The following is a 26,712-nucleotide window of genomic DNA, read 5'->3' on the forward strand; positions in this document are numbered from 1 at the left end:
AACTGTACTTCAAGTACACAGATACCATTCAAGTGTTTTTCACTTTCAGTACAATAAATTACATGAGATAATCAACCTTTATTATAAACTGGGCTTTGTGTTAGATGATGTTGCCCAAGTGTAACTTAATGTTAGTGTTCTGAGCACATTTAAGGTAGGCCAGGATAAGCTACGATATTCAGTATGTTTAAATGCATTTTCAACTGATGATATTTTCAACTTAAGATGGGTTTGTCAGGACATAACCCCATTGTAAGTCAAGGTGTATCTATACTACGTTTTTTCATTTCTCCTCAAGCCAGCTAACAGGCAGGTAGGGTCTACAGTGTGGATACACTGGACAAAGGGATAATGCACATCCTGGGTGCCACGGAGCAAGCGGGCAGTGGATTTTCTCATACTGCTCAGAATGGCACACAATTAAAAATGTATTAATTTATTATTTCTGGAATTGTTTATTTCTGGAATTTTGCATTTAATATTTTCAGGCCATAGTTGGCTGTGGGTAACTGAAACTGAGGAAAGTAAAATGTAGATAAAGGGGGACTATCGAATGTCCTCTTTGACTCATGAGTTTTCTCTTCCCATACACTAGCTGCCTTAGAACCTATTACATCAGCACTTTGGATGTCATTTGCATTCCTTGTACTTTTCTAAAATTCCTCATTCCGTGAGTATTTACAGGTTTTGTAGGAATTGAAGATAATCTTTTTTAAGAGCTATTTGCTTAATGAATTTTTTAAAAAACACTAAATGGGAAACTAATCACTGGGAAATATTTGGATGAAGTCCTGGGATATGGGTTATATTTTCATTTAAAATGAGTGTAGAAGAGTTTCTTTGTCTTTAGACCAGTGGAAAGGAATGTTTTTGTGGATTTATTTTGTATTTGTTTCTGGTTTCTAAACAGAATTGAAGGTTATCTACTCTTGATGACATAGTATGGAAAGATTTTCATAAACTTTAAGAATTTTGACTTTGAGGAGCATTATCTTTCTTGTGACTGAATTTTTTTCTTCTTTTTTGAACTTAATCCCTTCAAATGTGTTAGACAAGTGGTCTGATTAGAGTTAATTCATATAGTTTTTATTACCCTTTATTTTTCTTAGTAGTACTTTATAACAAAACTCTTTTTATTCTTGATTATTGTTGGAGTTTGAGGGGTTTTTTTCCTGCCTTATTTCTCAACCAACTGAGAAACAGACAAAGGAGCCAAGCACATGGAGATCAAAATAGCAGCCCTTTCCATCCATAGAACTATTGGAGAGAAGGTGGTTTAAGAGAACAGCATCAAGAGCTTAGTAATACTGAACTCCAGAATTAGATTTAACCATCCAGTCCCAGGCCATGCTAGAGAGCAAAGCACCCAAGTATTTTCTGCTTGTGGGCAGATCTCAAAGAGAAATGTGCGGTTGAAAAGGACCGGTCCTCACAGACTTACCCATCAGAGTCATCCTCAAGCGGGGAGGCAGAAGCTGCAGTGGAACTTGCGCAGGTGCAGCTCTGGTTGGGAAGCGAATCCAGGGGAGACTGCAGGAAAAGACCCGTCATCACTGAGAGGCTTGAGCTTTGAATGTTGGAAGCAGCCCCAGTGGCAGTATCAGGGCTACAAGAACTTTGCCTATGGCTGAGGGCTCTGATAAACTCACCCTGTCACAGGGAGAAATAAAGACTAGCAGAGCAGCAGCTCTGTTCTCGTGAATGCCTGCATTCAAATTTGCAGGGGCCTATTTTTTTTTTTACTGGCCGATTTTTCACTTGAGGATCTTCTAGAGATCAGCACACTGCTGCATGCCGTATTGGTTGTACTATGTAGATTATGGGAGAGTGAATGGTCCTGCTCTCAAGAAGCCCACATCCTGGTTCATAAATAAATGCTAAATTGTACTGTACAGACTATTCATGTTACAGAAGTTTGAAGGAATTGGAAAGCAATAAAAACTGAACTAGTCCAAGAAGGCTTTATGGAAAAAATAAGCCTTGAGCTGGGCTTAGAACAATAGATTTGTTCTGGATAGGTGAGGCAGTAGTGCAAGACAACACTTAAGGCAAAGAGACATCTGTGCCCTCACTTTTGCTGTCCCTTCACCTTAAGTAGGAAATTAGATTACAGGGCCAGAGGAGGTCCTGTTGGTAGACAGAGCCTCGAAAACAAAACAAAGCAGAGGACCAGAGACTTGTGATTTGCAGCTGAGATTTTTTTTTTTTTTAAGCAGAAGAGTGATGTCATTGAAAATTACTTTGGCAGGGAGGTACCTAAGGGATATTCAAGGAAGGAGATAAATTAAGAAACAAAAGTAATCTAAGCCTGGGGTAATAAATGCTTAGCCTAAGGGATTCTCATGGCCATGGGAATGAGAAAATTGAGAAGAGAAAAATAATCAAGAATTGATTAACTGAATGTTCAGTATGTATTAAATGAATGAAACAATTGAGAAATAGACAATGGGGTCTGTGAGGTTTTAAGAATGCACTGTTGCAACAATGATAGCTGCTCTTAAGGGAAATTGGGAATGACATACACTGTTGCTCATAGATGTGAAAATGGAAGCCAAGCAATACGTATGTTCTTCAAGACTGATACGTTTATTCCATTTCTACTTCCTTTTTTAAGTCATTTGGATGGATTTTATGGGAACCATATAGAATCTCTCTCTAGTGTGGGGGTGTGTCTGTGTGTGTTTGTGTGTGTGTGTGTGTGGTTTTTTTTGTTTGTTTTGAGATGGAGTCTCGCTCTGTCATACAGGCTGGAGTGCAGTGGTGTGATCTTGGCTCCCTGGCAACCTCCACCTCCCAGGTTCAAGGGATTATCCTGCCTCAGCCTCCCGAATAACTGGAATTACAGACACATGCTACCATGCCAGGCTAATTTTTTTGTATTTTTAGCAGAGACAGGGTTTCACCATGTTGGCCAGGCTGGTGTTGAAGTCCTGACCTCAAGTGATCTGCCCGCCTTGGCTTCCCGAAGTGCTGGGATTACAGGCGTGAGCCACCATGCCCAGCCTCTCTAATGTGTTTAATATCCTTCCGTACTGGGTGTCTGATGTTCTGTCCACCTAGCATTTTCCTGCTCTGCTTCTGTTAATATCACCCCACCTAAGGAATGCCCCCCTCCATCTCCTTATGGACTGACAGGGCAGCCAATCATGGCCCCACATACATCTGGCCACAGTAGTATGGCAAAGGGGTGAGTAACATGACTTCTACTGTGCTCATCAGATTCTCTGTCTCAGGAATTTGAACCTTGAATGGAGAACACAAGCTCAGAGAACATAGTGCTGAATCATCAGAGAGAGATAGTCTAGAAGCTCTGCAACTGAAACCCGGGGTTCAGTGCTCATCTCTGACCTGAAGGCTTGAATGTTGAGTTCTCTTTCTGACCCTGAGAGCTCCTTCGTTTTCTTCCAATAAATGTCCCAAGCCCTTTTTCAAAAGGCCTGCTTTTTCTTGCTGGTGAAGAAAAGAAAAAATTCATATGCATCTATTGTATCTTATTCTTTTTCCCTTTTAACTTTTATTTACCTATTGGTAGTTGCTTATATTTTTAGGAGCAAATATGATTTACAAAAAAATATGAGTTCTGATACAATTTCTTTTATGATTTGGATAGGAGAAGTAGTTGTTGTTTTCTTCTTCTTTTTTTTTTTTTTTTGAGATGAAGTCTCACTCTGTTGCCCAGGCTGGAGTGCAGTAGTACAATCACAGCTCACTGCAGCCTTGAACTTCCAGGCTCAAGTGATCCTCCTGCCTCAGCCTTCCGAGTAGCTACAATTACAGGCACGTGCCACTATGCCTGGCTAATTTTTTATTTTTTATTTTTGAGATACAAGATCTCCCTATGTTGCCCGGGCTGGTCTTTAACTCCTGGGCTCAAGCAGTCTTCCTGCCTCAGCCTCCTAAAGTGCTGGGATTATAGGTGCAAGCCACTGCACCCAGCTGTTTTTCTTTCTTTTTATTAAAATACCAACAGTTTACTTAATGGCTATGGAGGTAACTATATCATGGTGATAATTTTAATCTACCTTCCCCTCAGCCCCCACTTCCAGTAATGAGATTAATGTTAACAGTAAGAAATGGCAGAGATGGCCATGTTACTGGAGGAAGTATGAGCAGAAAATGTGTTTGGAACTTTTTTCATTTGCACTGCATGTTCCAATAATGCTACTTTCATTGATTTTTGTTGTCTTCCTTATTGGTTAATAATATTAGTTATTTTCTACCCAATATTCATATTTTAATGAATAAGTACACTAATATTAATGTACTTTTTCTACCCCATATTAATACTTTTCCCCTTATGAGCTTTATTTTATATAAAGTCATTTATGTTTGATGATTTATTTTAAACATATGATCTTGATTACAATTGAGATCTTTTTTCTTACAGTTAATGTTAAATATAAAGGTATATTTTTCCAGAAGTTACTTTGGGTGGATTGTATTCAGGGCTGGCTTCAAATATGGGCTAATGTTGGGACTTTTGGCATCTGCCTCTTCTCTGAAAAGTGGCATGGTTTCATGGACAGAAAGGAATTAGGAGAATGTCTAATGCTTTCAATAGTACTTTCTGGAATGGGCATGTCTCAGATGTTTACCAGGTTCTTGATACATTTGACCCTACGACTTTCTGTTAACCAGTGCTCCCTAGATCTACAGCAATTTATTTGTCTTTAATTCATACAGGCAATATTCTTAGCATTGTTTTGTGGTTTAAAGTTAGTCTTTAACACTTTCCAATTAGCACTCAGAAGAGTAGCTTTCTACAAGACAGCTCATGGCCTGTCTGACTTCCTAAATATAATAACTCTCAGATATTAGAGTTAATGCCTATTTGATTTTTTACTCTATTCTTTTACGCTATGTGTATGAATTAGCTTTTGTTGTTGGTGGTGGTGGTGGTTGCTTCTTTTTTTAACACTCACAAGTAATAGTTTTTGGTTAAAATTTTAATTTCAACGTTTTGGGGACAGTTGGGAAAATCTGATATAATAATCTTACTTCCATGGTGTTATCATTAGGATCAAAAGAAATTATAGGCCGGGCGTGGTGGCTCATGCCTGTAATCCAAGCACTTTGGGAGGCCAAGGTGGGCAGATCACATGAGGCCAGGAGTTTGAGACCAGCTTGGGCAACATGGTAAAACCCCATCTCTACTAAAAAATACAAAAATTAGCTGGGCGTAGTGGCTGGGGCTTGTAGTCCCAGCTACTTCGGAGGCTGAAGCTTGAGAATCCCTTTGAAGCTGGGAGGTGGAGGTTGCCCTGAGCTAAGATTGTGCCACTGTACTTCAGCCTGGGCAACACAGCGAGACTCTCTCTCAAAAAAAAAAAAAAAAGAGATTACATATTAAAGAGAGTGGTGCCAGGAAGTGAACTCAGATCACCACTGGCAAAGATAATTGATGCCATACCCCCACATCAAAGCTTACTTATTTCACATTCATACGTCAGAAAAAGTACGAGCCCCTCTCAAATGGCTGAAGTTTCAAATATTAGACCTACCCTTGGCAAAGACAGATTTTAGTGTAATACTCCTAAAACTACACTGTCTTTTTTTTTTTTCTGTCATAAGTGTGCATTGTGCTCAGTCATTTATTGCAGTGACCCAAACAGAGCCCAGTCCAGCTGTTTGTATTTTCCTTGCAGTGGGAAGTGGAGTAGGGCCATGTGACTAAGAAAGCCAGCCTGGGGGCTGTCTTTTCACCTACAGATGTTTTAATGTGCTTAACATTATCCAATACTAGCAACCGAGATAGTCTAAATACCACAGCAGGATCTGATTAGGTTTTTCAGATCACTGCCTTTATTTGCTGTTTGCAAAAAAGCTTAATCCAGTGCTAGAGATCAGGCTTCCTGCTGAGCCCTGGGGTAGTTTCTCTCGTTCTTTGTGTTCACAGTGGCAGGCATTAGTGAGCAGATTCCTCCTCCTCCTAAATTAAAGCTGTAAAGTAGTAACTATAGTAGCAAGGGATAAAGAGAAGGAAGAAAACCCAAGGGAAAAAAGAAGACTGTCTATTCATACCAAGTAGTTTCCTTGATATATACAAAAGAAAGAGTTTCTAATATGAATTCATAGATACTGACCTCAGTGTCTCTTCTAGTCAGTGCACGGCTATTAAGTTTTATTAGGTTTCAGTTGTAACTACTTTGTGTGGATGTATGTTACGTTTTTCATATTTATCCTACTCAATCTCAGTTTTACCAGAAGAATTACATTTATTAGCCATAACAGTGGCCTTTCTCTTATTCCTTTCAGGGCTGATATCTTTTTTACTCATGAGATTTCAAAAAGAACTATCACCACCACCAAAAAAAAAAAAAAAAAAAAAAAAAAAAAAAAGATCTGTCTTGATTTCTGGGACATCCATTTGCTTACCCAAGATATGACATTTGAATTCTGTGTAATTCACATTGTAATTTGCAATAAGCGATAATACTAGAGATGTTTTATCTTGATCCTTGATGGGTTTATGAAATGAGACCATCGCCTTAACTATTTCAATAATATTGCTATAGCCCTTAGCAGAAGAAAGACTAGGTCTTACTTTAGAAATTAGTTTGTCATTCAGAACCTAGTAATTATATTTAGTTCAAAAATATTTTCACTGATTTTTAAATTTCCTACCATTTTTGGAATGGCATACATCAGTAAAATATTAGAACTCTCTTGAGGAAATATCTGTAAACAAATGATGATCTGTAATATGGTACTTTATCTTTTAGTTTTCTTTCTGGAAACAATAATAATTTTCAGTTTTTAGTAGGCAGAAGGAGTGTTTTCAGTGTGGTAACTGAAAAATCTTAACCATGTAGATCTTATTTTGTAAATAGAGAGGATCTCATTTGCATTTGAGTAGGCACAATAAGGACAAGGCCAGGAGTCCCAAACTAGTGTTACTTTTTTCCAACTATTCACAAATGATCCTAATTGTGTGTAGCTTCTGTATTTGTGTATAAAAGGAGATTGATTTTGATTGTTTTGGATACTTTTTATATCTTTAGAATTCCTGATCATATAATGAAAAAGTCTAGGCTCTGCATAAATCAGCCTATAGCAGAAAATTGTATGTAAAGAGCAGTTCTTTGCCTTCACTGTTTTAATTTGCACTGGAATGAAAGGGGAATGTGCATGCTTGTGTTCTACATCACATAAGTAAATAGTAGAACAGCTATAGATTTCCTTTTTCTTTAGTAGGGAAATATCCTTACAATACCATATAGTATTTACATTTTGATTGATTTTTTTTGTTCATAATCAGAGGCCACTCAGGGTATAACTTAATGCAGCCCACAAAAGCAAGTAGTCCACAGTATTATAAATGCTGCAGCCTGAAACTTTGAAATAAATCTGGGATAACAAGTTTACTCACCAAAGGGGCTTATTTTTATATACTTCATACACTACGAAAAGTCATAGTATTTATAATGTTACCTTGTTCCTGAGCTGAGATTTGAGTATTAACATCTTACAAATTTTATGAAATACAAATAGTTTTAAACAGTTATGTTGTATATTAAAATATAATGAATGACTTTGCTTCTCTTTAATTACATGGTTAACTACTATCCATAGTAAAAAAAAATTTACACTGCTGCTTGGCATACATAGGATAGATTATTCTGATGATTTTAAGTTGAAGTTAAATAATTCTGTCTAAACCTACAGTTTAGGTGACTCATTTTGCACAAAGTTAGAACTTGTGTTTTATCTACACTTTCAGTGAATTTTTAAAAATCAGTTCTATTTGTGATCTCAAGTCTTTTTTTTGCAATCGTATTTTCATCATCTCTTCTTTTTGTTTTCTTGTCTTGCAACAAATTAACAAATACTTAAAAATACAGATTTTCCACTATTTCCAGGGAAATAGTTTGACTATACCCTTCTGTCTCATGTCACCAGTAACTCATTTATTAAAGACAGGGATTACTGCAATAGTTAATTGCTACTTTGACACACTTCATTTTCTTTAATAAAAATGACAAGCTAATAGACTAGAGTATAGCCTCAACTTTTTGGAAACATGCAACTTTTACTACTTTAAAATATAATTGGTTTCTTTGTTTCATGTATTAAAAACAAGGAGGAAAAGCTGAAGTCTGCCCAAGCCAGGTGTTTCTTGTTGGCAGCCTGCTCTCTAATGACTCCGCTCTCATAGAGCAGCTGCCTACTAGTCAGCTTTGTATGGCCTATTGTTGCTGCACACCCCTCGTTAATACACATGCTGCCCGGGGCAGACCCTGCGAATGACATCAACTTGCTTATCTTAGAAACCTACGAACCTGACGCAGGGTGCTGAGGTTGTCTTGCATCTGCCCGGCCAACTAATTGTAAGCTTTCTGGCCTATGATTGGCTGTTATTCCACTCAGTAATAGGTTAAGCAAAGACATTGCCATTCCATCTGTTCAACCATTCATTGTTCTTCTTGCCTGCCTGGAAGTCTGCAGCTAAAATTGTGTTAAGGAGTTTACTGCTGAAGCTGCTACAGAAACCAATGTCTTTGTATTTTCCTGCTAACGTGAGTATTTGTGCTACTTTAATGCCTTGGAAGTTAAACTTTGCTAAATATTCAGAGTATAATTTGAACTCTGTAAAAGAAAGCACCTCCAATGAAAGTCTACAAATTATTACATAGTGCCAACATACCAGAAAATTAAGTTATTTTTGTAAAATATGTCTGCGAAGCAGATTTTTACACTTTTCTAGTCTAGAGTTATGTAAATAATTACTTATAGCTTCATGAACATTTATAAGGCATTAGGCATAGCATATAATCATTTGGAGCTTAAAGTCAAGTTATAATAAATGTTCCGATATTTTTGCTAAATGGTGGATTTAAATCTTATCTTGTCAAAGTCTCAAGTTTCTTAAGATGTCACTGCCATACCTAGGTGCTATAAAATGATAAGATTTGATAGAGCTTTCTGTTGTCTTAAAAGTCTAGCTTGGGGAGATGGATTGATGTAGGTAGATGTTTCAACTTGTTTTAGATGCGATGATTAAGCATTCAGTTGCTTTGTCAGCAATCTCAGTATTCATGTACAGTTTCTAATTTCTTCACTCTCACCTTTCTTCTCCCTTACATTAGTTTCAGACATTAGATTGAAGATGTCATTCCAAGAACTATTTTCTTCAAGAGTTCTGTAAAGGGGAAGGGAGGAAGAAACAAAGACTTGCATCTGTCAGTTGGGAGGGAAAGAAAGCGCATAACGGGTTAAAAAGAGGTTTTCATTTCGACCACATGCCCTATTGTGCGAACATATGCATAAGTCTATTGAAAGTTTTCCGAAGATGGGCAGGCCACCAGTTGCTGGTCTCCTGAAGTTCCAGTAGACATCTGTTGCCCCGGAGCATTAACCAATCTGTTCAAAGGGACATCCCTCCTTTGTTAGCTAGAGGGATGCGGACAACAGCACACACTCAAATACAATGGTAATTAAATACACAGAGACCACAGCAGTAGGTATTTATTACATATTCATTATTTTATTTTTATTGTTCTCATAGTATTACCATTTGGATAACAACCAGAACCCACTTTTATGGCATTGTAACTTTACATTACAAACAAATAAATCGGCTTAACAAGTTTATGGTCTAATATTCCTAATTAATATCAAGCTCTTTAGAATAGAAAAAGGATTTTTTTTTAAATCTGATTTGAGATGAAGAGTTATCCAAGTTAACTAATGAGAACTTTCCGAAAATTTGGTCACTGGATGGAGGAATTTCAGTGTGTGCAATAAATTTCTAGTGAATAGCCATTATATTGTAAACCTGCAATCAGCTAATACAAAGTTTCTTTTTGATAATTAAAAGAATTGGCTACACTTCATCATCATCTACAAAATTAGCATGAACATTTCTTTTTCAACAAATAATATTATTTAATTTTCAACTTGCCTTTTAGCAAGAAAAATTGAGTTTCCAATACAGTATCTGGAAGGAATTTATAGATTTATAATTATAGAAATCTTCACAAATCACTATATATTTGCCCAGTTCCTTTTGTGTTCAAGAATATAGTGTCTTAAGGTCAATTACAATGGAGCCCTGATAATACAGTTTAAAAATTAGCTGTATTTCTCGGAGTTTTTTGGTAACTATGGGAGTAAAAACTGATCTACTTTGTGAAACTTGGACTATGCTGCTTCATGAAATGAGCAAAATTACCCTTATTAGTTAATATTTCATTGATTAAATTTAAGATGGTTTATATGAGTTTACATTTTAGTAAATGCAAACTTAAAAGTCTAATAATTTTTTAAGAAATGAAAAGTATTTTCTACTTTACATGTAATAATACATTTTGTGCTGTTAATGGTCTTTCTCGTTCTTTTAAAAGTTATATTAATCATTTTTAAAGAACTGAACGAAAATAAAGATTATATACCATTCTTCTTAAATTTCTCATAGTAATTTCTTGTAAATTTTACATATTTCATTATATTAACAAATACTTCAGCCTATTTAAATACCTTGTTTTTAAATCTTTATCATGTAGCTTTTCATTGAATGATTTCAAGATATTGCCAAATTCTGGGTTGTTTTTAGGTGCCCTATTAAGTAAGGGCAATCGTTTGCTAATTACAAGTGGGTAAGGAAGCATTCTAGAGATCAAAGTTTTAAAAACCAAATCTTTACCATTTGGATCAATACAAATCAGGTTATTTCAAATTTGTAATATGCTTATAGGCCTAGAAATTGAACTCGTTTGTCCCTATTTGTACTGTTTCTATTTAGCCTCTTGTTTTGCAAGGACTAAAAATCATTTAACTGCTTGTTTAGTACACGATGACATTGGATAACCTTCTCTGAGCTAACCAGTGAAATCTAGAAGATGAAGAGAGGCCTGTCAGTGTGAAAAAAGTTCAACCAGAATATTTTAAGACAAGACTTATTTGCCTAAAAAAATTGGATGTTAATTTCCTTTTAAGTAGGTTAGGCTTACATTTATCCTTAGCATTAAAAAGTCAGCCTAATTATTGTAAACTTTTTACTTAAAATTATGTGCAAATTACATAAATTATCACATGTTAAAAATATGTGGTATTCACTAAATACATTGGTATACAAATGAGGTTTGTGTGATTTAGTTATTAAAAAAACTGAAAATCCTATTTTCCCCCTTGTATCATGATAGCCATATAATAAAATTACATGGTATAGTAGGTTTAGGTAGTATCACTGACACTTTTTTAAAATATTAGATAGAAGATATAGAAAGATTTAAATACCTTTTAGAGTGATTGATTTTCAGTTTAAAAACTTTGCAGTATCTGATTTTGTTACTTTGAAAAATGTGAAAATTAAGAATAATTTCACTTATCCTTTAAGCAGAACATTTCGTTCTAATATTTGTCATTGGTTGTATTTTTCATAAGGTATTCATCTTGTCTGATGTAAAAAAACAAAAGCAAACCCCAGACTGCTCAATATTAAATAATATTTCCTAGGTCAATTCAGGGATTTGGTCAGCAAGTCATTATCTTGAAGAATTATCTCACAACAGCACTTACACAAAACCCAAACTTTTCAGGGGAGATCAAAAATGTTGCCCATTAAATGCACTTCCTGCAGTCAGAGCAGATTGTGGGGTTTACAGAACAATGATGTCGGAGCTTCCAGATTGGTTTGGCAGCTGCATTGTTCTCAGAGGGTAAACCAGACGCACTTAAGTCCCGGTCTCTTTTATAGGCTTTTGTTCATACCAAATTATTCTTTCACTGTGCTAGCATTCATGATGGCATGTTAAAGGCGTGCAGCTTAGCAACCAGCTTCTGGTTGCCAAGCAGCCCAGCTTCCAATAGGTTTTCCTCGTTTAAGATACTTTTGGTGGGAGCGCCACGAAGGCCATGGTGTGGACTTTTCTTTTAACTGTATCCCTTTATTAGGATGCTGCTGTGATTTGTTACTTGCATTATGGTGTTAGTATATTACAGTAGTTAATAAATCACAGGGTGTAAAAATCTGTTTTTAAAATTCCTTCCTTCAATTCTAAATAATTGGGCTCATGCTTATCCATATTAATTGGAAAAAATTGAAGTGGATACAACTTCATAATGAAGCAGATGTATATAGAGCTCTCCTAAGGGATATTTCTTTTTATGAGTTGGGCAATCCGGAGCTAGGGGAATTGATGTTTCTTTAAAACTAATGAATCCTGTGTTAGTAGAACAATGGTATTAAAGTTGTCTGTCTTCTCAGGGAATAGGCCCTGAGGAAACTCCTGTAGAAGTGTGTAGGAGCTCTACACTGAAGGAATGTTAAGTGTGTTATCAAGCTGAAGATTCCATGTTCTCTTCTCTAGTATTTACCGTAGTTAATAAAATGTATTTCATTACTTGACTCTCTAATTAAAGTTTACCAGGTATGCTTTCAAATTTGTGACTTCTCAGAAAATCACTTAGCATTTTCTTTTAACATTTATATAATAGCTATTTTCTGGTATAAATATGATGTTGAAGAGCTTTAGAAACATTTTCTCAGTTTTCTTTTTCAGGTTAGTTTTAAATAGGTGTTTTATGGCAGTCTGAAATTCAACTATCGCTGGCTTGCTAATGCTGTATCTGCATAGAATACTAGAATTGCCTTAACAAGTAAATCATGAGGCCAGGCGTGGTGGCTCACACCTGTAATCCCAGCACTTTGGGAGGCCAAGGCAGGCAGATCACTTGAGGTCAGGAGTTTGAGACCAGCATGGCCAACGTGGAGAAACTTTGTCTCTACTAAAAATATAAAAATTAGCCGAGCGTGGTGGCACTCACCTGTAATCCCAGCTACTCAGGAGGCTGAGGCAGGAGAATCACTTGAATATGGGAGGCAGAGTTTGTAGTGAGCTGAGATTACACCACTGCACCCCAGCCTGGGCAACAGAGTGAGACTCCTGTCTCAAAAAAAAAAAAAAAAAAAGTAAATCTTTGATGTGGATATAGTTCTTACAATGAAGTACCAGAGAAAATAGCTTTATTTTCCTAACCCATTCCTAGTAGAGAAATAACATTTCCAGTAGTCTTTAAGGAAAAATAGTAAAATGGCAAAAAACAAACCAATTTTAAATAGTAAAAGTATTCTTATATGGTGAAAAATAGGAAAAAAGATCACTTTTTAACCAAATGCAGATTAATGGCTAGTTAATCTGATATCATACAGGAGCATTTTCTGCCATAAAATTCAAGAAACTGAGATAACATTATTTATTTAAAATGCCTAATTGTTTGCTGCTAATTTTATGTGAGATATCATCTCTGCTTTCCATAAGTGCAGATAGAATAAAACTTTTATTTTTCTCCTGGAATGAAATAGACTGTTGTTTCCCTGGCACTTAATAAGGATAGCATAATGCTAGAAATTATATTATGTTACCATGTTCCATAGTCAAAAAATCATGATTACTAGGGCAAAACCCTGTTCATCTCTAAGAAGAATTTAACTCACCTTGTAATTATTAAATTCCCTTCTGGCTATCTTAGAATATGTGCTCTTTCATTGCAGTATCTATATTATTTTTGAAAGTTCTTTAGATTGCTGTTAAGCTTCATCCAGATTAATAATGATTTTTCAAGTGTAAGTTAATGGCTTCTTTCTATGTGGCTTTCTCTTTAAAAGAATATTTATAGATACTTATGAATTCTGTTAAAAATGTAAATAACCTGTCATGCATATTAAAAACATACTTTTTGATAATATTCTATGTGTCACTCTAGAATTATAAGCCATCCTAAAAGTAGAAAAATCTGATCCATCAAGATTGAGAAGGAGTATGATATAGTGGGAAAAGCATGGCTTTTAGAATCAGACGAAACTGGGTAAAAAATACAGTTCTACTACTTGTTTACTTTGTTGCCTTGGAGGAATTACATCGCCTTTCTAATTTATAACTTCTTCATCTGAAAAATGGCAGATGATACTCTCTTGGCAAGGGTGTTAGGAGGGAGGAGAGGATGTAGACAAAATATAAAGTATTAATAGATATTCAGTAGTTGAGTAATTCTCTTCTGACTTCTCCATTGAGACAGAAATCAAGCCATAACTATGAAATTCTAAATATTTTACATTTTTCTCTAGGAATACGGGGTGCTTTGCATTCAGGAATACAGAAAAAACAGCAAAGTGGAGTCAAGTACACGTAACAGCTTCATGGGCTTGAAGGATCACCTAGGGCATGACCTCGGCCACCTTTATGTGGAGAGCATTGACCCACAGTTAAGTCCAGCTGTACCTTGGTCAACAGTAGAAAAACCAAGTATGGATACCGTTAATGCAGGGAAGGATGAAAAAGAGGTGTCTGAAGAGAATGCAAGCTCTGGTGACTCTGAAGAAAACACAAATTCTGATCATGAGTCAGAACAATTGGGTAGCATTTCAGTAGAGCCAGGCTTGATAACTAAGACTCACAGACAACTCTGCAGGTCTCCCTGTTTAGAGCCTCACATACTCAAGCGCAATGAAATTTTGCAAGACTTTAAACCTGAAGAGTCCCAGACTACATCCAAGGAAGCAAAGAAACCACCTGATGTGGTGCGAGAATACCAAACAAAACTGGAGTTTGCACTTAAGTTAGGTTATTCTGAAGAACAGGTTCAGCTTGTACTAAACAAACTCGGTACTGATGCTTTAATCAATGATATTTTGGGAGAACTTGTCAAACTTGGAAATAAAAGTGAGGCTGATCAAACGGTTAGTACAATTAACACTATAACACGGGAAGCTTCTTCCCTGGAATCTCAGAGGTCTGAATCTCCAATGCAAGAGATTGTAACAGATGATGGTGAAAATCTGAGACCAATAGTTATTGATGGCAGCAATGTGGCAATGAGGTAAGTGGAAAAATCGTTACTGAAAATTACTACCAAATAATCTTTAAAAGTTATTTCTAATTTTGTGGCTCTTTTCCTTCTCACGGTCATTAAAGTCAACATTCTTCTGCATCCTGATGTTAACATTAGAAAACATTAGTTTTCCATCTCTCTTCTTTCAGGACACTCAGCCATCTTTACTTGATTTATCCCTGTATAGAGACCCATTTTTCTCAGATATGTCTTTTTTGTCCTCATCTGGCTAAATTTCTATGGTATAAAAATTAGTGTGTATTTCTGGTTTAGTATTAATCAGTAGTTTTAAATGAATAATTTGATATGATGATAATCAACAATTTTAGAATCTAGTCAAATGGTCTATTTCTTTAGGAAGTTAAATAACCCTAATTATTCTAGAAAATAAACTATGTATTTTATTGATTTGAGAAAAAAACAAAGCTGTAGTTTGAATTGTTTTTAATTTGAGTTGTTTCCATTCAAGAAATGCAAATCAGAAATAATTCTTAAGGAACTGGGGGGAAGAAAAGCAAAACTTTCAGTGATAATTTTTTTGGCCAGGCAGGGTGGCTCACACTTGTAATCCCAACACTTTGAGAGGTCAAGGTGGAAGGATCATTTGAGGCCAGGAGTTTGAGACCAGCCTGAGCAACATAGGGAACACCTCTACCTATACCTATATATATTTTTTAAAATAAAATTTTAAAAGAAATTTTTTTGGTAATTTTGATGGCTCAATATTTAAAGCACATCTAAATTCAATCAGCTTATTGGTAACTGCTCACAATGTTCAGAGCGCTGTGAAGATAAAAAGATATATGTATAAAAGCATCAGTTCTTCTTCTGGAGAGCTTAGAGTTTCATTTGCAGTTTCTCAGAAGGTGACCTGAGGATGCCTACCACAGAATCATCTGAGGGACTTGTTGAAAATGCAGATTCTATATCAGTGCTGTCCAAGGGAAATACAATGCAAACCATGTATGTCATATTCAATTTTCTAGTACCTACATTAAAAAGTAAAAAGAAACAGGTAAAATTAATGTGACTAATGTATTTTGTTTAGGCTAACATGTCTAAAATATCTTGCTGACATGTAATCAATTTTAAAAAGTTATTAATGAGAGAGTTTACATTATTATTTTTTATTTTAGACAAGGTCACACTCTGTTGCCCAGACTGGAGTGCAGTGGCACGCTCTCAGCTTACTGCAACCTCTGCCCCCAAGTTCAAGCGATTCTCTTGCCTCAGCCTCCCTGAGTAGCCGGGACTTCAGGCGCATGCCACCATGCCTGGCTAATTTTTGAATTTTTTAGTAGAGCCTGGTTTTCACCATGTTAGCCATTCTGGTCTCAAACTCCTGACCTCAAGTGATCTGCCCGCCTCGGCCCCGCAAGTGCTGGGATTACAGGCGTGAGTCACCACTCCTGGCCTGCATTATTCTTTTGATTTTAAGTCTTTGAAATCTGGTGTATATCTTATAGCACATCTCAATTCAGAATAGCTATATTTCAGGTGCTCAGTATCCTGATGTAGCTGTTGACTACTATATTGGACAATGCACTTCTAGAGCCCCATGGAGACCTACCAAGTCAGGTGCAAAGTGTAACTCAGGCATCACTTTGTAAGTAGTATGCCTTCCAATAATGATGTATGCCGAAATTAGGGAACTACTGTTTTCTGTAGGTGACAGCAAGTTCTTTCACATAGACTATGAGGAGAACCAACCTATAATCCTCTAAATAGCTTTTTCGGGTGGAGGACGTATTTTCTTTCTTTCATTTATAAGCAAATGCAACAAGATTTGAATTACTTGCCAAGACAAAATGGAATTCAAACCCAAATATGTCTGACTTAAAAGCCTATATTCTTCATCATATAAAACAGAGAAAAACTAAGTTGAAAAGGTGAAAGCCAGATCTTACTAGAGAATTTAAAGCTGGCTCTGTAATCCAAGGGTAATTGAAGGGTTTTCAGTAGAGGAATGTCAAGAGTAGAGTTGTGCCTTATACTGATAATTTTTGCAGTGATGTATGGGAGGTAGGAGATCAGTTTGGACGCAAACAACCCTTTCTAATGGAGTAGAAAGAATCTCGCCAAGTGTCATAGAGGTATGGAATGTGCATAGGGCTTTGAGAAGGGCTTCAGTAAGATTACCTCTCTATTGTTTGATCTTTCCCAAACTTGACCACAAAATGATCTTTCTCTTGTAATAATCCAGAATGTCTGAATGATTACCTTAGTGATAATATGTAAGACCACAAGCCATAAAATTGCCAAAGGAGGGAATAGTGAAGGAAGGTCATAGATCCCTGAGGAACACCTACAACCATGGCTGTATACCAGAATTACCAGAGGAGTTATTTAAAAATACATCTTTAGCATTCTACTCTTATGGAATATAGAATCAGTCTGTATCCACATGTACCCTCTAGTTTAAATTCATATATTTTCTTAAATGAATCCATTGCTTTCTAGATGTTTCCCTGGTTTTAGGTTCAGATGACTTGTCGTTAAGAAAATACAAGTAAGGCCGGGCACAGTAGCTCATGCCTGTAATTCCAGCACTTTGGGAGGCCGAGGCAGGTGGATCACTTGAGGCCAGGAGTTCAAGACCAGCCTGGGCAACACGGCAAAATCCCATCTCTACTAAAAATACAAAAATGAGCTGGATATGATGGTGTATGCCTTGCCTACACGGGAGGCTGAGGTGGAAGGATGGAACGAGCCTGGAAGGCGGAGGCTGCAGTGAGCTGAGATCACATCACTGCACTCCAGCTTGGGCGACAGAGTGAGACTCCATCTCAACAACAACAACAAATTCTAGTGAGCTATCCAGAGTGAGAATGTGATAAATTGATGTTAGACCCCTTTGGTACCTGAAAGTGTTTGAGTTCTTCAGTATTCTTCCATGACCTAGTCATCTGACTTCATTAAAATTAACTAAATCTCCATATCCCATTTCACCTTCTTCCAGATTTTATATAAAATAAGAATGATGAAAGAAAAAGCCCAGAGCTTCATGGCTACCTCCACATCATGCCATAGCACACATTCTTCTGTTGAGTGTTAGAATGGAAGCTGACCACACCAGTCTTGTGTTTTTGATATGAACAGACGGTTGAAACTTTTCCCTCCTTTATCATGGCAAGTCCTACCTTTTGGGTAGTGAACCCAGGTTTCTGGGATTAGATTAAATCTCTCCCCTGACTGGTGGGTAGGCCTTATTTTTGCATGTTTATGTGGAGTATTAGGATAAATGTTTTGTTTGCTAATAATCTCAGGTGAACCACTTTTGCCGATGGGATCCGTGCTTGTATTGCCTCTCTGTTAGTGATAGGGAGCTACCAGAAGAATTTAAGCAAGGAAAAAAGTGGCATAATGACATTTGCCTTTAGGAAAAAATCACTCCATGGAGAAAGGTAGAGAATGGATTTGAGCACTAAGATTGGAGACAAAGAGACCCACTTATGTTTGCAAATATATGCAAAAGTTAAATTGTGGACAACTGCTGGAAAAAGATGCACCAAGAACATCATTGGTTTTGTATACCAATCAAATGACACAGAATAGAGAAATAAAGTAACCATTTGCTTGAGAGTTTATACTCAGTCCCCCAAAGAGTCATATTGGAAAACAGCTGGTGTTAGGTGCACATCTGATTGTTAACTGGGGTATTAAAAAAAGCACTGCAGGTAAATCACTGAAATAGTTTTCTTAAAGTTTGAACAGAAATCAGATATAGATTATAGAGTCAGAATATGAACAGAGAAAATAGATTAAGCTGTGATAACTTTCCTCTGTATCAAGAAAATGAACTAAGCCCATATATTTATGAAATACAAGCAGAGTTTAGCAATCTGTATAATCAGGATTTGAACTTCTGATTAATGTTTTAGAAAGTACAAAGCCTTTGTTATATGTAGTCTTTGTGAAGCCGTATGGACTTGAGAGCGCTTGCTGATATACATTTGAATACCGAAGGCGTTCTTGACTAGGCCCTAAAATTTGCCTTCAGTCGTTTGGTTGGCTTTGCCCTCCTGTTGCCTGTGTACCATGTAAGTACAGCACTGATTTACAGTTAGTAAAATCATCCTGTACACCTAGTCCAAATGTATGGTTTAGACTGCAGATGAGACTAAAAATTGCCAGAATTCATACAAATTTGTCTTTGGCTCTCTCAACAAAACTATATCAAAATTATGCGCGGTAGACCTGCATGAAATTTGTCTAGCCCAAATTGAGATAAGCTGCAGATATAAACTACATATCACATTTCAGAGACTTCGTACAAAAATATGTAAACTATTTGAATAACTTTTATGTTGATTGTGGATTTAAAGAATTTGATATATTGAGTTAAATGAAATACATATTAAAATTAACTCCAGCTGCTTTTTACTTTTTTAATGTGCTGTGCCAGTGATTTAAAACTATATATGTGGCTTACATTATATTTCTATTGAATAGCCTCTCAGTAGACTGTTTTGTAAGCCACAGTTTACTAGAAGTAACATTCATTAAAGGATAGCTTAAATTCCCTCCAGGTGAGTGTCACAGGTATTACTTCATGTGGCAGTGCCCCATTTCTCTTACTGTTTTTAAAGAAAATCCTTAGAGCCTATGAGAAGAATGAAAGAATCAGAGCTAGCTTTTTGTTGTTGTTTAATTATATCATTGTGGAGCCTGACAAAGACAGATATTAGAGTTAGATTCCATTGCACCTCTTTATAATTCTAAGTACATAATTCTAGTTGTCATCAATATCATGTACTTTAATAGACCAGTCAGCAGTAAACTTTCCTATTATCTCAAGTGTGCTTATTTAAACTCTAACCTAAAAATTGGCAACCTGAGTAATCCTATTACATAGAAATAAAGTTAATCACAGATCTCCACCTAACTAGTGTTACCAGTTATACAAAATGGGGAAAAGTGATTAAAGTCCATGTTTTCTACTTTCGTTAATAAGACGTTTTTACATCTACTAAACAGATTTGCTTCATTATCTTTAGACTGGATCTTGACCAGCTAGATGTTGCCTCAAATGGTAGACCTCATATAGTGAAGGAAATCTTTTTTCCTTTCCTTTTTCCTTAGCCCTTTCAATTCTCAAAGCTACCTCTCTCAACTGTACTGCTGTTAAGCTCATGACCAACTGAAGGGTAATAATTACTTCATAATAGACTTCCATAGTAATTTTGGTGTTAAATATTTTTGTTGTCCTAAATCGATGACTTCCAGGCTTCTATTTTCCTTTAAAGCAGTACAATCCTGCAAATCTCTTCATGGAAGCCCAATATTTAAAATCAAGCAATAGCAGAGTTCTGTTTGAACTGGGAAGGATGTACAGGGTTGTGTTCCCACTTAAAAATTCCCTTCTCTACTCCCCAGAAGTTCTGCCATGCCATGGAATTTCTGTTTGGAACACAGCTTGATAAGCATTGATTTAAATGATCTATAACAAGGGACATGGATTTAGTTTTCTGGTGGTATGTTTAATATTTAGCATCCTGTGAATGAGATTTAGCTTCAGAATGATTTTGGTATATTGGAAAAGAGATCAGTGACAATAATGTTGAGTAGCTATAAGAATAACAAAATAGGCATGCATAAATAGTTATGAGCCTTCAACACAAAAGAAAAAACTCCAGATCCCCATGAGATGAATTATAGATTCTCAAATAAATATGAAATTTAATTGGACTACAATGAGAGAAAGTAAAATATCCTGTTTCTACGTTTCTGTATTTTCCTATTGAAGATGAGAGGCAGCTGCACTTCTTCCCCCTGCTTAAGGACTACGGAATAGATGTAAGAGAATTTAACAATCATTAAACATTGAAAAATATATCAGTGAAGAAGGTCTTAAAGTCATTTTTTTTAGAGTCCTTTAAAATTAAAATCTATTTTCATGTATCCAAGATGGTTTCTGTAAAATCAGGCCTAAAATATGAGAAAAAAATAAAATTAATTCACCAAATATTTGAAGAGTACCTGGACTTTATATTAATAATTTAATGTTCTATAAATATTTATTAATATTATAATTATTCTGTGATTAAAATGTATACTCTCTCTAATATAATTAACTATTTCTAAACTGGAAGGATTTTGGTACTAAAGATTCAAGTATGATTTTCTAGTTTAAAAAGATTATTTTTAAAAACACACACGTATATGTATACGTATATGTGTATGTGTATATATGTATAAAGACGGGGTCTTGCTGTGTTGTCCAGGCTGGTTGAACTCCTGGGCTCAAGCAGTCCTCCCACCTAAGCCTCCCACAAGTGCCAGGATTACAGGCGTGAGCCACCGTGCCCAGCCTAAAAAGATACCTTTATATTTCCATTCTAGCCACTTCATGGACAAACCCTGCTAACTTGTGTCCTTATCACGATAGGTAGGTTAATCTAATTACCCATTAAAGTAATAGAAGTTTTATAATCATACTTATTTTTCTAGTGGAGGGTATCTTATGCAAGTACATCTTAGAATATAGCAAACTTGCAGGTCAAGTTTTTAATTTAAATAAAAGATGATATATAGAAGGTTATAGAAAATCAGTTGCATGTCCTTTTGAATCCCATAATTACCTTGATCTTTTGTTTGGTTTCTTTTTAAAACACTGTTTAGTGATCTCTACACATCATGCATTTTGCTCTAAAAGTCACAGTTTAGTATTGTGAGATTAAAGCTATTAAATAAAGATGTATTTTATTGGTTTCATTTTGATTCCAAAACAAGCTTTTTTCCATTTTCTAAACATTAAGACTGAGAGGACATGAGAAAGTAAAGAAACTAGCATGTGTTGAAGACTTCAATGTGCCAGGCACTTGGCTAGGTTTATCACCTTATTCAGTTCTCACAATGCTATAAGGTAGGTGAGGTTATTTTCACTTTAAAGATGAGAAATTGAGATTCAGAATAAGAATCCCAAGCTCACACAGAAAAGTGGTAAAGAAAAGATTTAAACTCTTGTCAAATTCCAGAGGCTATGTTATTTTCAGTATCTTCAAGAGCCATCTCTATTTGGAGTACTGAAATGTGCCATTCTAGGTACTTTGTATCATTAGATTTTAGATGATTTGTGAAAAAGACTTTTTAAGAATAGGTCTTCTTTGATCATGTAAATAATATACGTATTATATAAGTTTTAGAAATAAAGATCACCCGTAATTTCCAAGGTTTTTAACAAGCATTATATAATATGCAAATTGTAGTAAAATCAAATTTGAGGAAATAAAAAGATAACTGAAAAGAGGTTCCTTTGTTCTTTTCTTCACTGCCATATAAAGTATTAAAAAGAGGCAGTCTCTTTTTATAGACGCCTTCATTCTCTTTTTAGGTTTTTCCATGTTTTTCAATTACTCCCCGTGTCTATCATTGGAAGGTAACAGTTATAATTCTAAAATAACCCTTCCTGTTCTGTGGTTAACCTAGTTAATGGTATCTGTATATATACCTAAAGAAAACATTAATATGTAACATTATGGTTTTTTAGATATGGCAGATCTAAAAGTGGTTGTCCCATCATCTTCCCTTCTAGGCCCCAGACTGAGGCACATTGCATTACAATATGTGGTCCCTTGAAATTTTCTCTGCATTACAAAACCCACCTCTATTATCTATTAACCATTGTAGGTGGCTAATGTAGTGCCATTAATAAACAAGCATAATTCTCCGGTGGCAATTCATATGGTGTTATAGGATACAAGATATTATTTTGACTTCTTAGGTCCTTCTGTTGAGGACAGAAAAGTAGAATTTGTGTGCTTTTCCAATATATTAGTCTTGAGTAGAGATAATCTTGTTAGAGCTATGAGACAAAGTGAATTTACAGAAAAATGAAAAATTATAATAGTGAAAGCCTTATGAAGAATATGTTTGTTAAGATAATTTATGTTCATTTAGCTCGCCCTAATTTCCAGTTGTCTAGTTCATAAGGAGTTGCATTTACTTGAAACTGAGTAGGCATTTTCGGATAGAAGCAATGAGGTTTCAATTATCCCAGTCCAAAGTGTAGTAGTCCTTTTCAGAGCTTGGTCTGCAGATTAATTGCATCTTATTATCCAATATGAGCTCTACAACAAATTACAGAATTGGCGGGGGTGGGGGAGTTGCAGTGACTCTAGTAAATCAGCATCTCATATCCTATGTGGTATTTTAGTTGCCACTGATGTTAGGATGCCTCTGTTCTTCAAAATGTGGCCCATAGCATGGAAGATCCCCAGCACATACTTACTCTTGATATAAACAAGCACATACTCACCAGCTCAAGTGCCCTGTCTCCTAGAATCTTCCAAATACCCAGAGTACAGAATGTGATGGCCCTTAGGTTACACAGCAGGTCCCTTCACAACAAATTAACAGCAGTAAGAAACAAGAGAGAGGCATGTTCTTCGAACAGAGGACCTATTGGCTCAGGAATCTCAGACGAAAAAGAAAAGGTAGAAGGTGATTGAGAGAAACCCATAACTTGTTGTTTTTGTTTTGTTTTGTTTTGTTTTTGAGACGGAGTCTCCCTCTGTCGCTCAGGCTGCAGTGCTGTGGTGCGATCTCGGCTCACTGCAAGCTCCGCCTCCCGGGTTCACGCCATTCTCCTGCCTCAGCCTCCTGAGTAGCTGGGACCACAGGCGCCCACCACCACGCCCGGCTAATTGTTTTTGTATTTTTAGTAGAAACAGGGTTTCATCATGTTAGCCAGGATGGTCTCGATCTCCTGACCTCGTGATCCGCCCGCCTCAGCCTCCCAAGGTGCTAGAATTACAGGCGTGAACCACCGCGCCCAGCCCCGTAACTTGTTTTAATGGGTCAGGCTAAAACAAGAAAGATGAACAGAAACTGCAGAATTCGTGGCCCTAGTCTCCACAAGACAGAGCAGGAAAAGATTAAGGCACGAAAAACAAGCAAACAGATGAGGTTGTCCCATTTCCAGCACTGAGGCTCTCCTATTATGTCACTTTTGCTCCTAGTTTGCGCCACTTGCCCGTTATTTCCTGTCTGATTTCCCGAGGGGAGAAATCTCTGGAGGGGGTAGTAAAGCTTCGTGGTTGGGTTGCATCTTTTGCATCTTCCTCAGTCTCTTCCAGCATCCCTTTTCCAATGTCCTAGCTTCCTACAGTAGTGACCTATTGACTTTTCATTAGAGGATCGTCTCTTATTTGTTGGTAGTCCCAGAAAGGGGTTTGCTCCCCTTGTGTACAGTTCTAACTGGGAAGGTAACACTGCAGTCTTAAGTGTCTTTGTCTTTATCTTTCTACATTTTTTTTTTCCAAAACTGGATTGCTATTGCCAATACCTGAGAAACTTGTCTATCCTTACCATCCACATACCTTTTCTTTTACCTACACCTGAATTCCCAGTAACAAGGCTGCAATAAAAGTAGAGAAGAATAAGGTTCTATTCTGATCTGCCCTTAAATCCATCCTTGTTAATTTAGAAAATGCCTCAGTCAGCCACTGATGAAAATCAGTGGGGACTCACCCAACAGCAGCATTGCAGCTTCTCCCAGGTCACCTCGCGACGGGTTTCTAAGGCATGAGAGGAGATAGTCTCCTCTTGTTTGAGGAGGCAGTCAGCTTCCTGAGGCCAGGGCACTCCCTTACAAGAGGGGTTATCACTTGCCTCCATCATACGTGTTCCATTAGTCAAACACAGTCAGCCAGAGCAACTCTATGCACCAGCCAGTGTGCCACAGAGCACCTTGGCAAATGTTTCCAGATCTTTTCAGAGCACTGGGAAATAACTTTAAGATGGGTACCATCAGCTGGGGAAAAGGTCATATGCACTCCTACCATGTCTGATGTACCTGGCAGTCCTGGATCACTTTAAAAAGGCATTTGAGTCACCGGAGCTACAAAAGGGTAGGGCTGATTTTCTTCACATTGAGATGAAAAAATAAGTTGATTCAATGAGAACGCATGACTACAGGGAGGGGAATATCAAACACCGGGGCCTGTCAGGGTTGGAGGGAAGGGGAGGGAGAGCATTAGGACAAATACCTAATGCACGCGGAACTTAAAACTGAGGTGATGGGTTGATAGGTGCAGCAAACCACCATGGCACATGTATACCTATGTAACAAACCTGCACATTCAGCCCATGTATCCCAGAATTTAAAGTAAAATTAAAAAAAAGAAAAAAGAAACAATAAGTTGGTTTGTATGGCACTGTAGTGTCAGTCTCATTTTGCTGTTTGGTATCCTTACTCCTTTTGCCTCCCCTTTCATCCAAGTTACCAAGGCAACCACTTGCCAACCTAATACCTTAATTCTAGGACAGTCTCTTATCCAGGTTCTCAGACTCCTTGTTCCTTCTTCATCATTTCTGCCTCCGCAGCTGTGTTTTGCATGTTCAGTTTAGGGAAGTTTTGGAGATGGAATCCACATTAGAATATTCTAATAAGGCTAGCAATTTTCCCCCTTCCAAGGGGAAGTTATCTCCAGATCCTGTAGCCATTGGGAATCATCCATCCATCCAGAAGGTCATTGCCCCACTCTTCTAGGACCTAGATAGAGGCAAAGAAGGGCAACAAGAAGCAGAAAAAGCAGAAAGAGCAACAGCAGAGAGAGGTCAAGAACCCAGAGGAAGAGAAAGGAGCTTTCAGTTACTTAATCTCTTTCTCCAGTTTCTTAATTCATTCTTTGTGGCTGCCCACTTCATTCCTTCTTTTATTTCCTGAGATCCAGAGATACCAATAATCCTTTTGAGTGGGGTTTTTCTGAGAATTCCTGTAAATACATCAATTTGTCTACTTCAAATGAGCCTTCTTTTGACCATGGCAAAGCAGGATTTTTATAAGTATGCTTATGCCAAATGTGAGAGAATAAAAGAAGCCTTTTATTTTTAAAAAAGAGACCTACTGACAATATTCTAGGCATCTCATATTTTTCTACTGTTAAAGCCTTTGATGAATCAGATGAGACCTTCAGTGAGTTACCCATTTTGCTCAATTGTAACTTGGAATTTGCAGAGAATCTTTGGAATTTTCCCTGGGAACCAAATCCCACTCAGCCAAAGTAGTCAGAGGGAGACTTTTTGGCAAACATTCAGGGTTCTTTCCTAATCACGGGTGACCACAAATCCTCCAACAAATTCACCCACCAAAAGGACTCACTTGAGATATACCAATCTTCCTTATTGCCAAATTGTTGGGATAAAAAAGTAATAAAGGCCTAAAGGAACATGCTAATTCATAAATATAGAATTAACTAATTTTGTTACTGAGCAGAAAACCCCTGCATCCATGCAGATAGGCCATAAGTGGCTATAGAGCTATGGTGAATGTTCTCTATTTATAAGCAATTAAAGCTACTGTCCTTTTTTTAGTAAATAGTCAACAGATAGTTCATTTGCATCAGTAGCTACATGGCACTTACTCTGACATCCTGTTTTTCATCATTCTTTATCTGGCTCACTCTGATTTTGTAATTCTTTATCAGCACCTCCTCCAGTTGTCCCTTATATTGTATCTAGCACGTATAATGAGTCACATCCTTCATCATGCGTCAGTAAGGTTAGATTAAGTTCAGTCTCCCAAAACCTCTCCTAGTGTGACAAGTCCCATCTGCTGATTTGAGCCACCAGGTAACTGTCTGCTCAGGCTTAAGTTATTATACTAGGAATGATTCTGGATCTTGATGCCTGACACAGACTTCCAAGACAACATGAGCGATCATAGAGATTTCTCAGTTAGCATTCATTTTGTGGCCTGATCAGGGGAATATTGGCTGGGAAAGTCCTGGTAACTCAGGGACCCACCCTGCTCATCCCCACTTACCTGCCTTTCCCTCGCCGTTTAAAAGATAAGAACACTAGCTTGCCCCCAAGTGCCATCTAAGGCTGGGAGGAGGATGAAAGGCAGCTGCCAATTGTATTGAATCTAATTTCGAGTTC

General features: G+C 36.9%; 1 protein-coding gene across 4 annotated transcripts in view; it reads left to right on the forward strand.

Annotated features, from left to right (window-relative positions):
* The window catches only part of ZC3H12C (zinc finger CCCH-type containing 12C), a 78,583-nt gene that overhangs the window by 29,137 nt on the left and 22,734 nt on the right, over nucleotides 1-26,712 (forward strand). For 3 of the 4 annotated variants that reach the window (XM_055273030.2, XM_055273032.2, XM_055273034.2), the window contains exon 2: nucleotides 14,066-14,817. In XM_055273030.2, the coding sequence (XP_055129005.1) occupies nucleotides 14,066-14,817 (752 nt within the window). Of the gene's footprint in view, nucleotides 1-7,719; nucleotides 8,517-14,065; nucleotides 14,818-26,712 lie in introns of those variants that run through there. The other variant, XM_055273031.2, reaches the window with a different exon arrangement.

Source organism: Symphalangus syndactylus, chromosome 3, assembly GCF_028878055.3.
Source record: "Symphalangus syndactylus isolate Jambi chromosome 3, NHGRI_mSymSyn1-v2.1_pri, whole genome shotgun sequence".
Lineage (NCBI taxonomy): Eukaryota > Metazoa > Chordata > Mammalia > Primates > Hylobatidae > Symphalangus > Symphalangus syndactylus.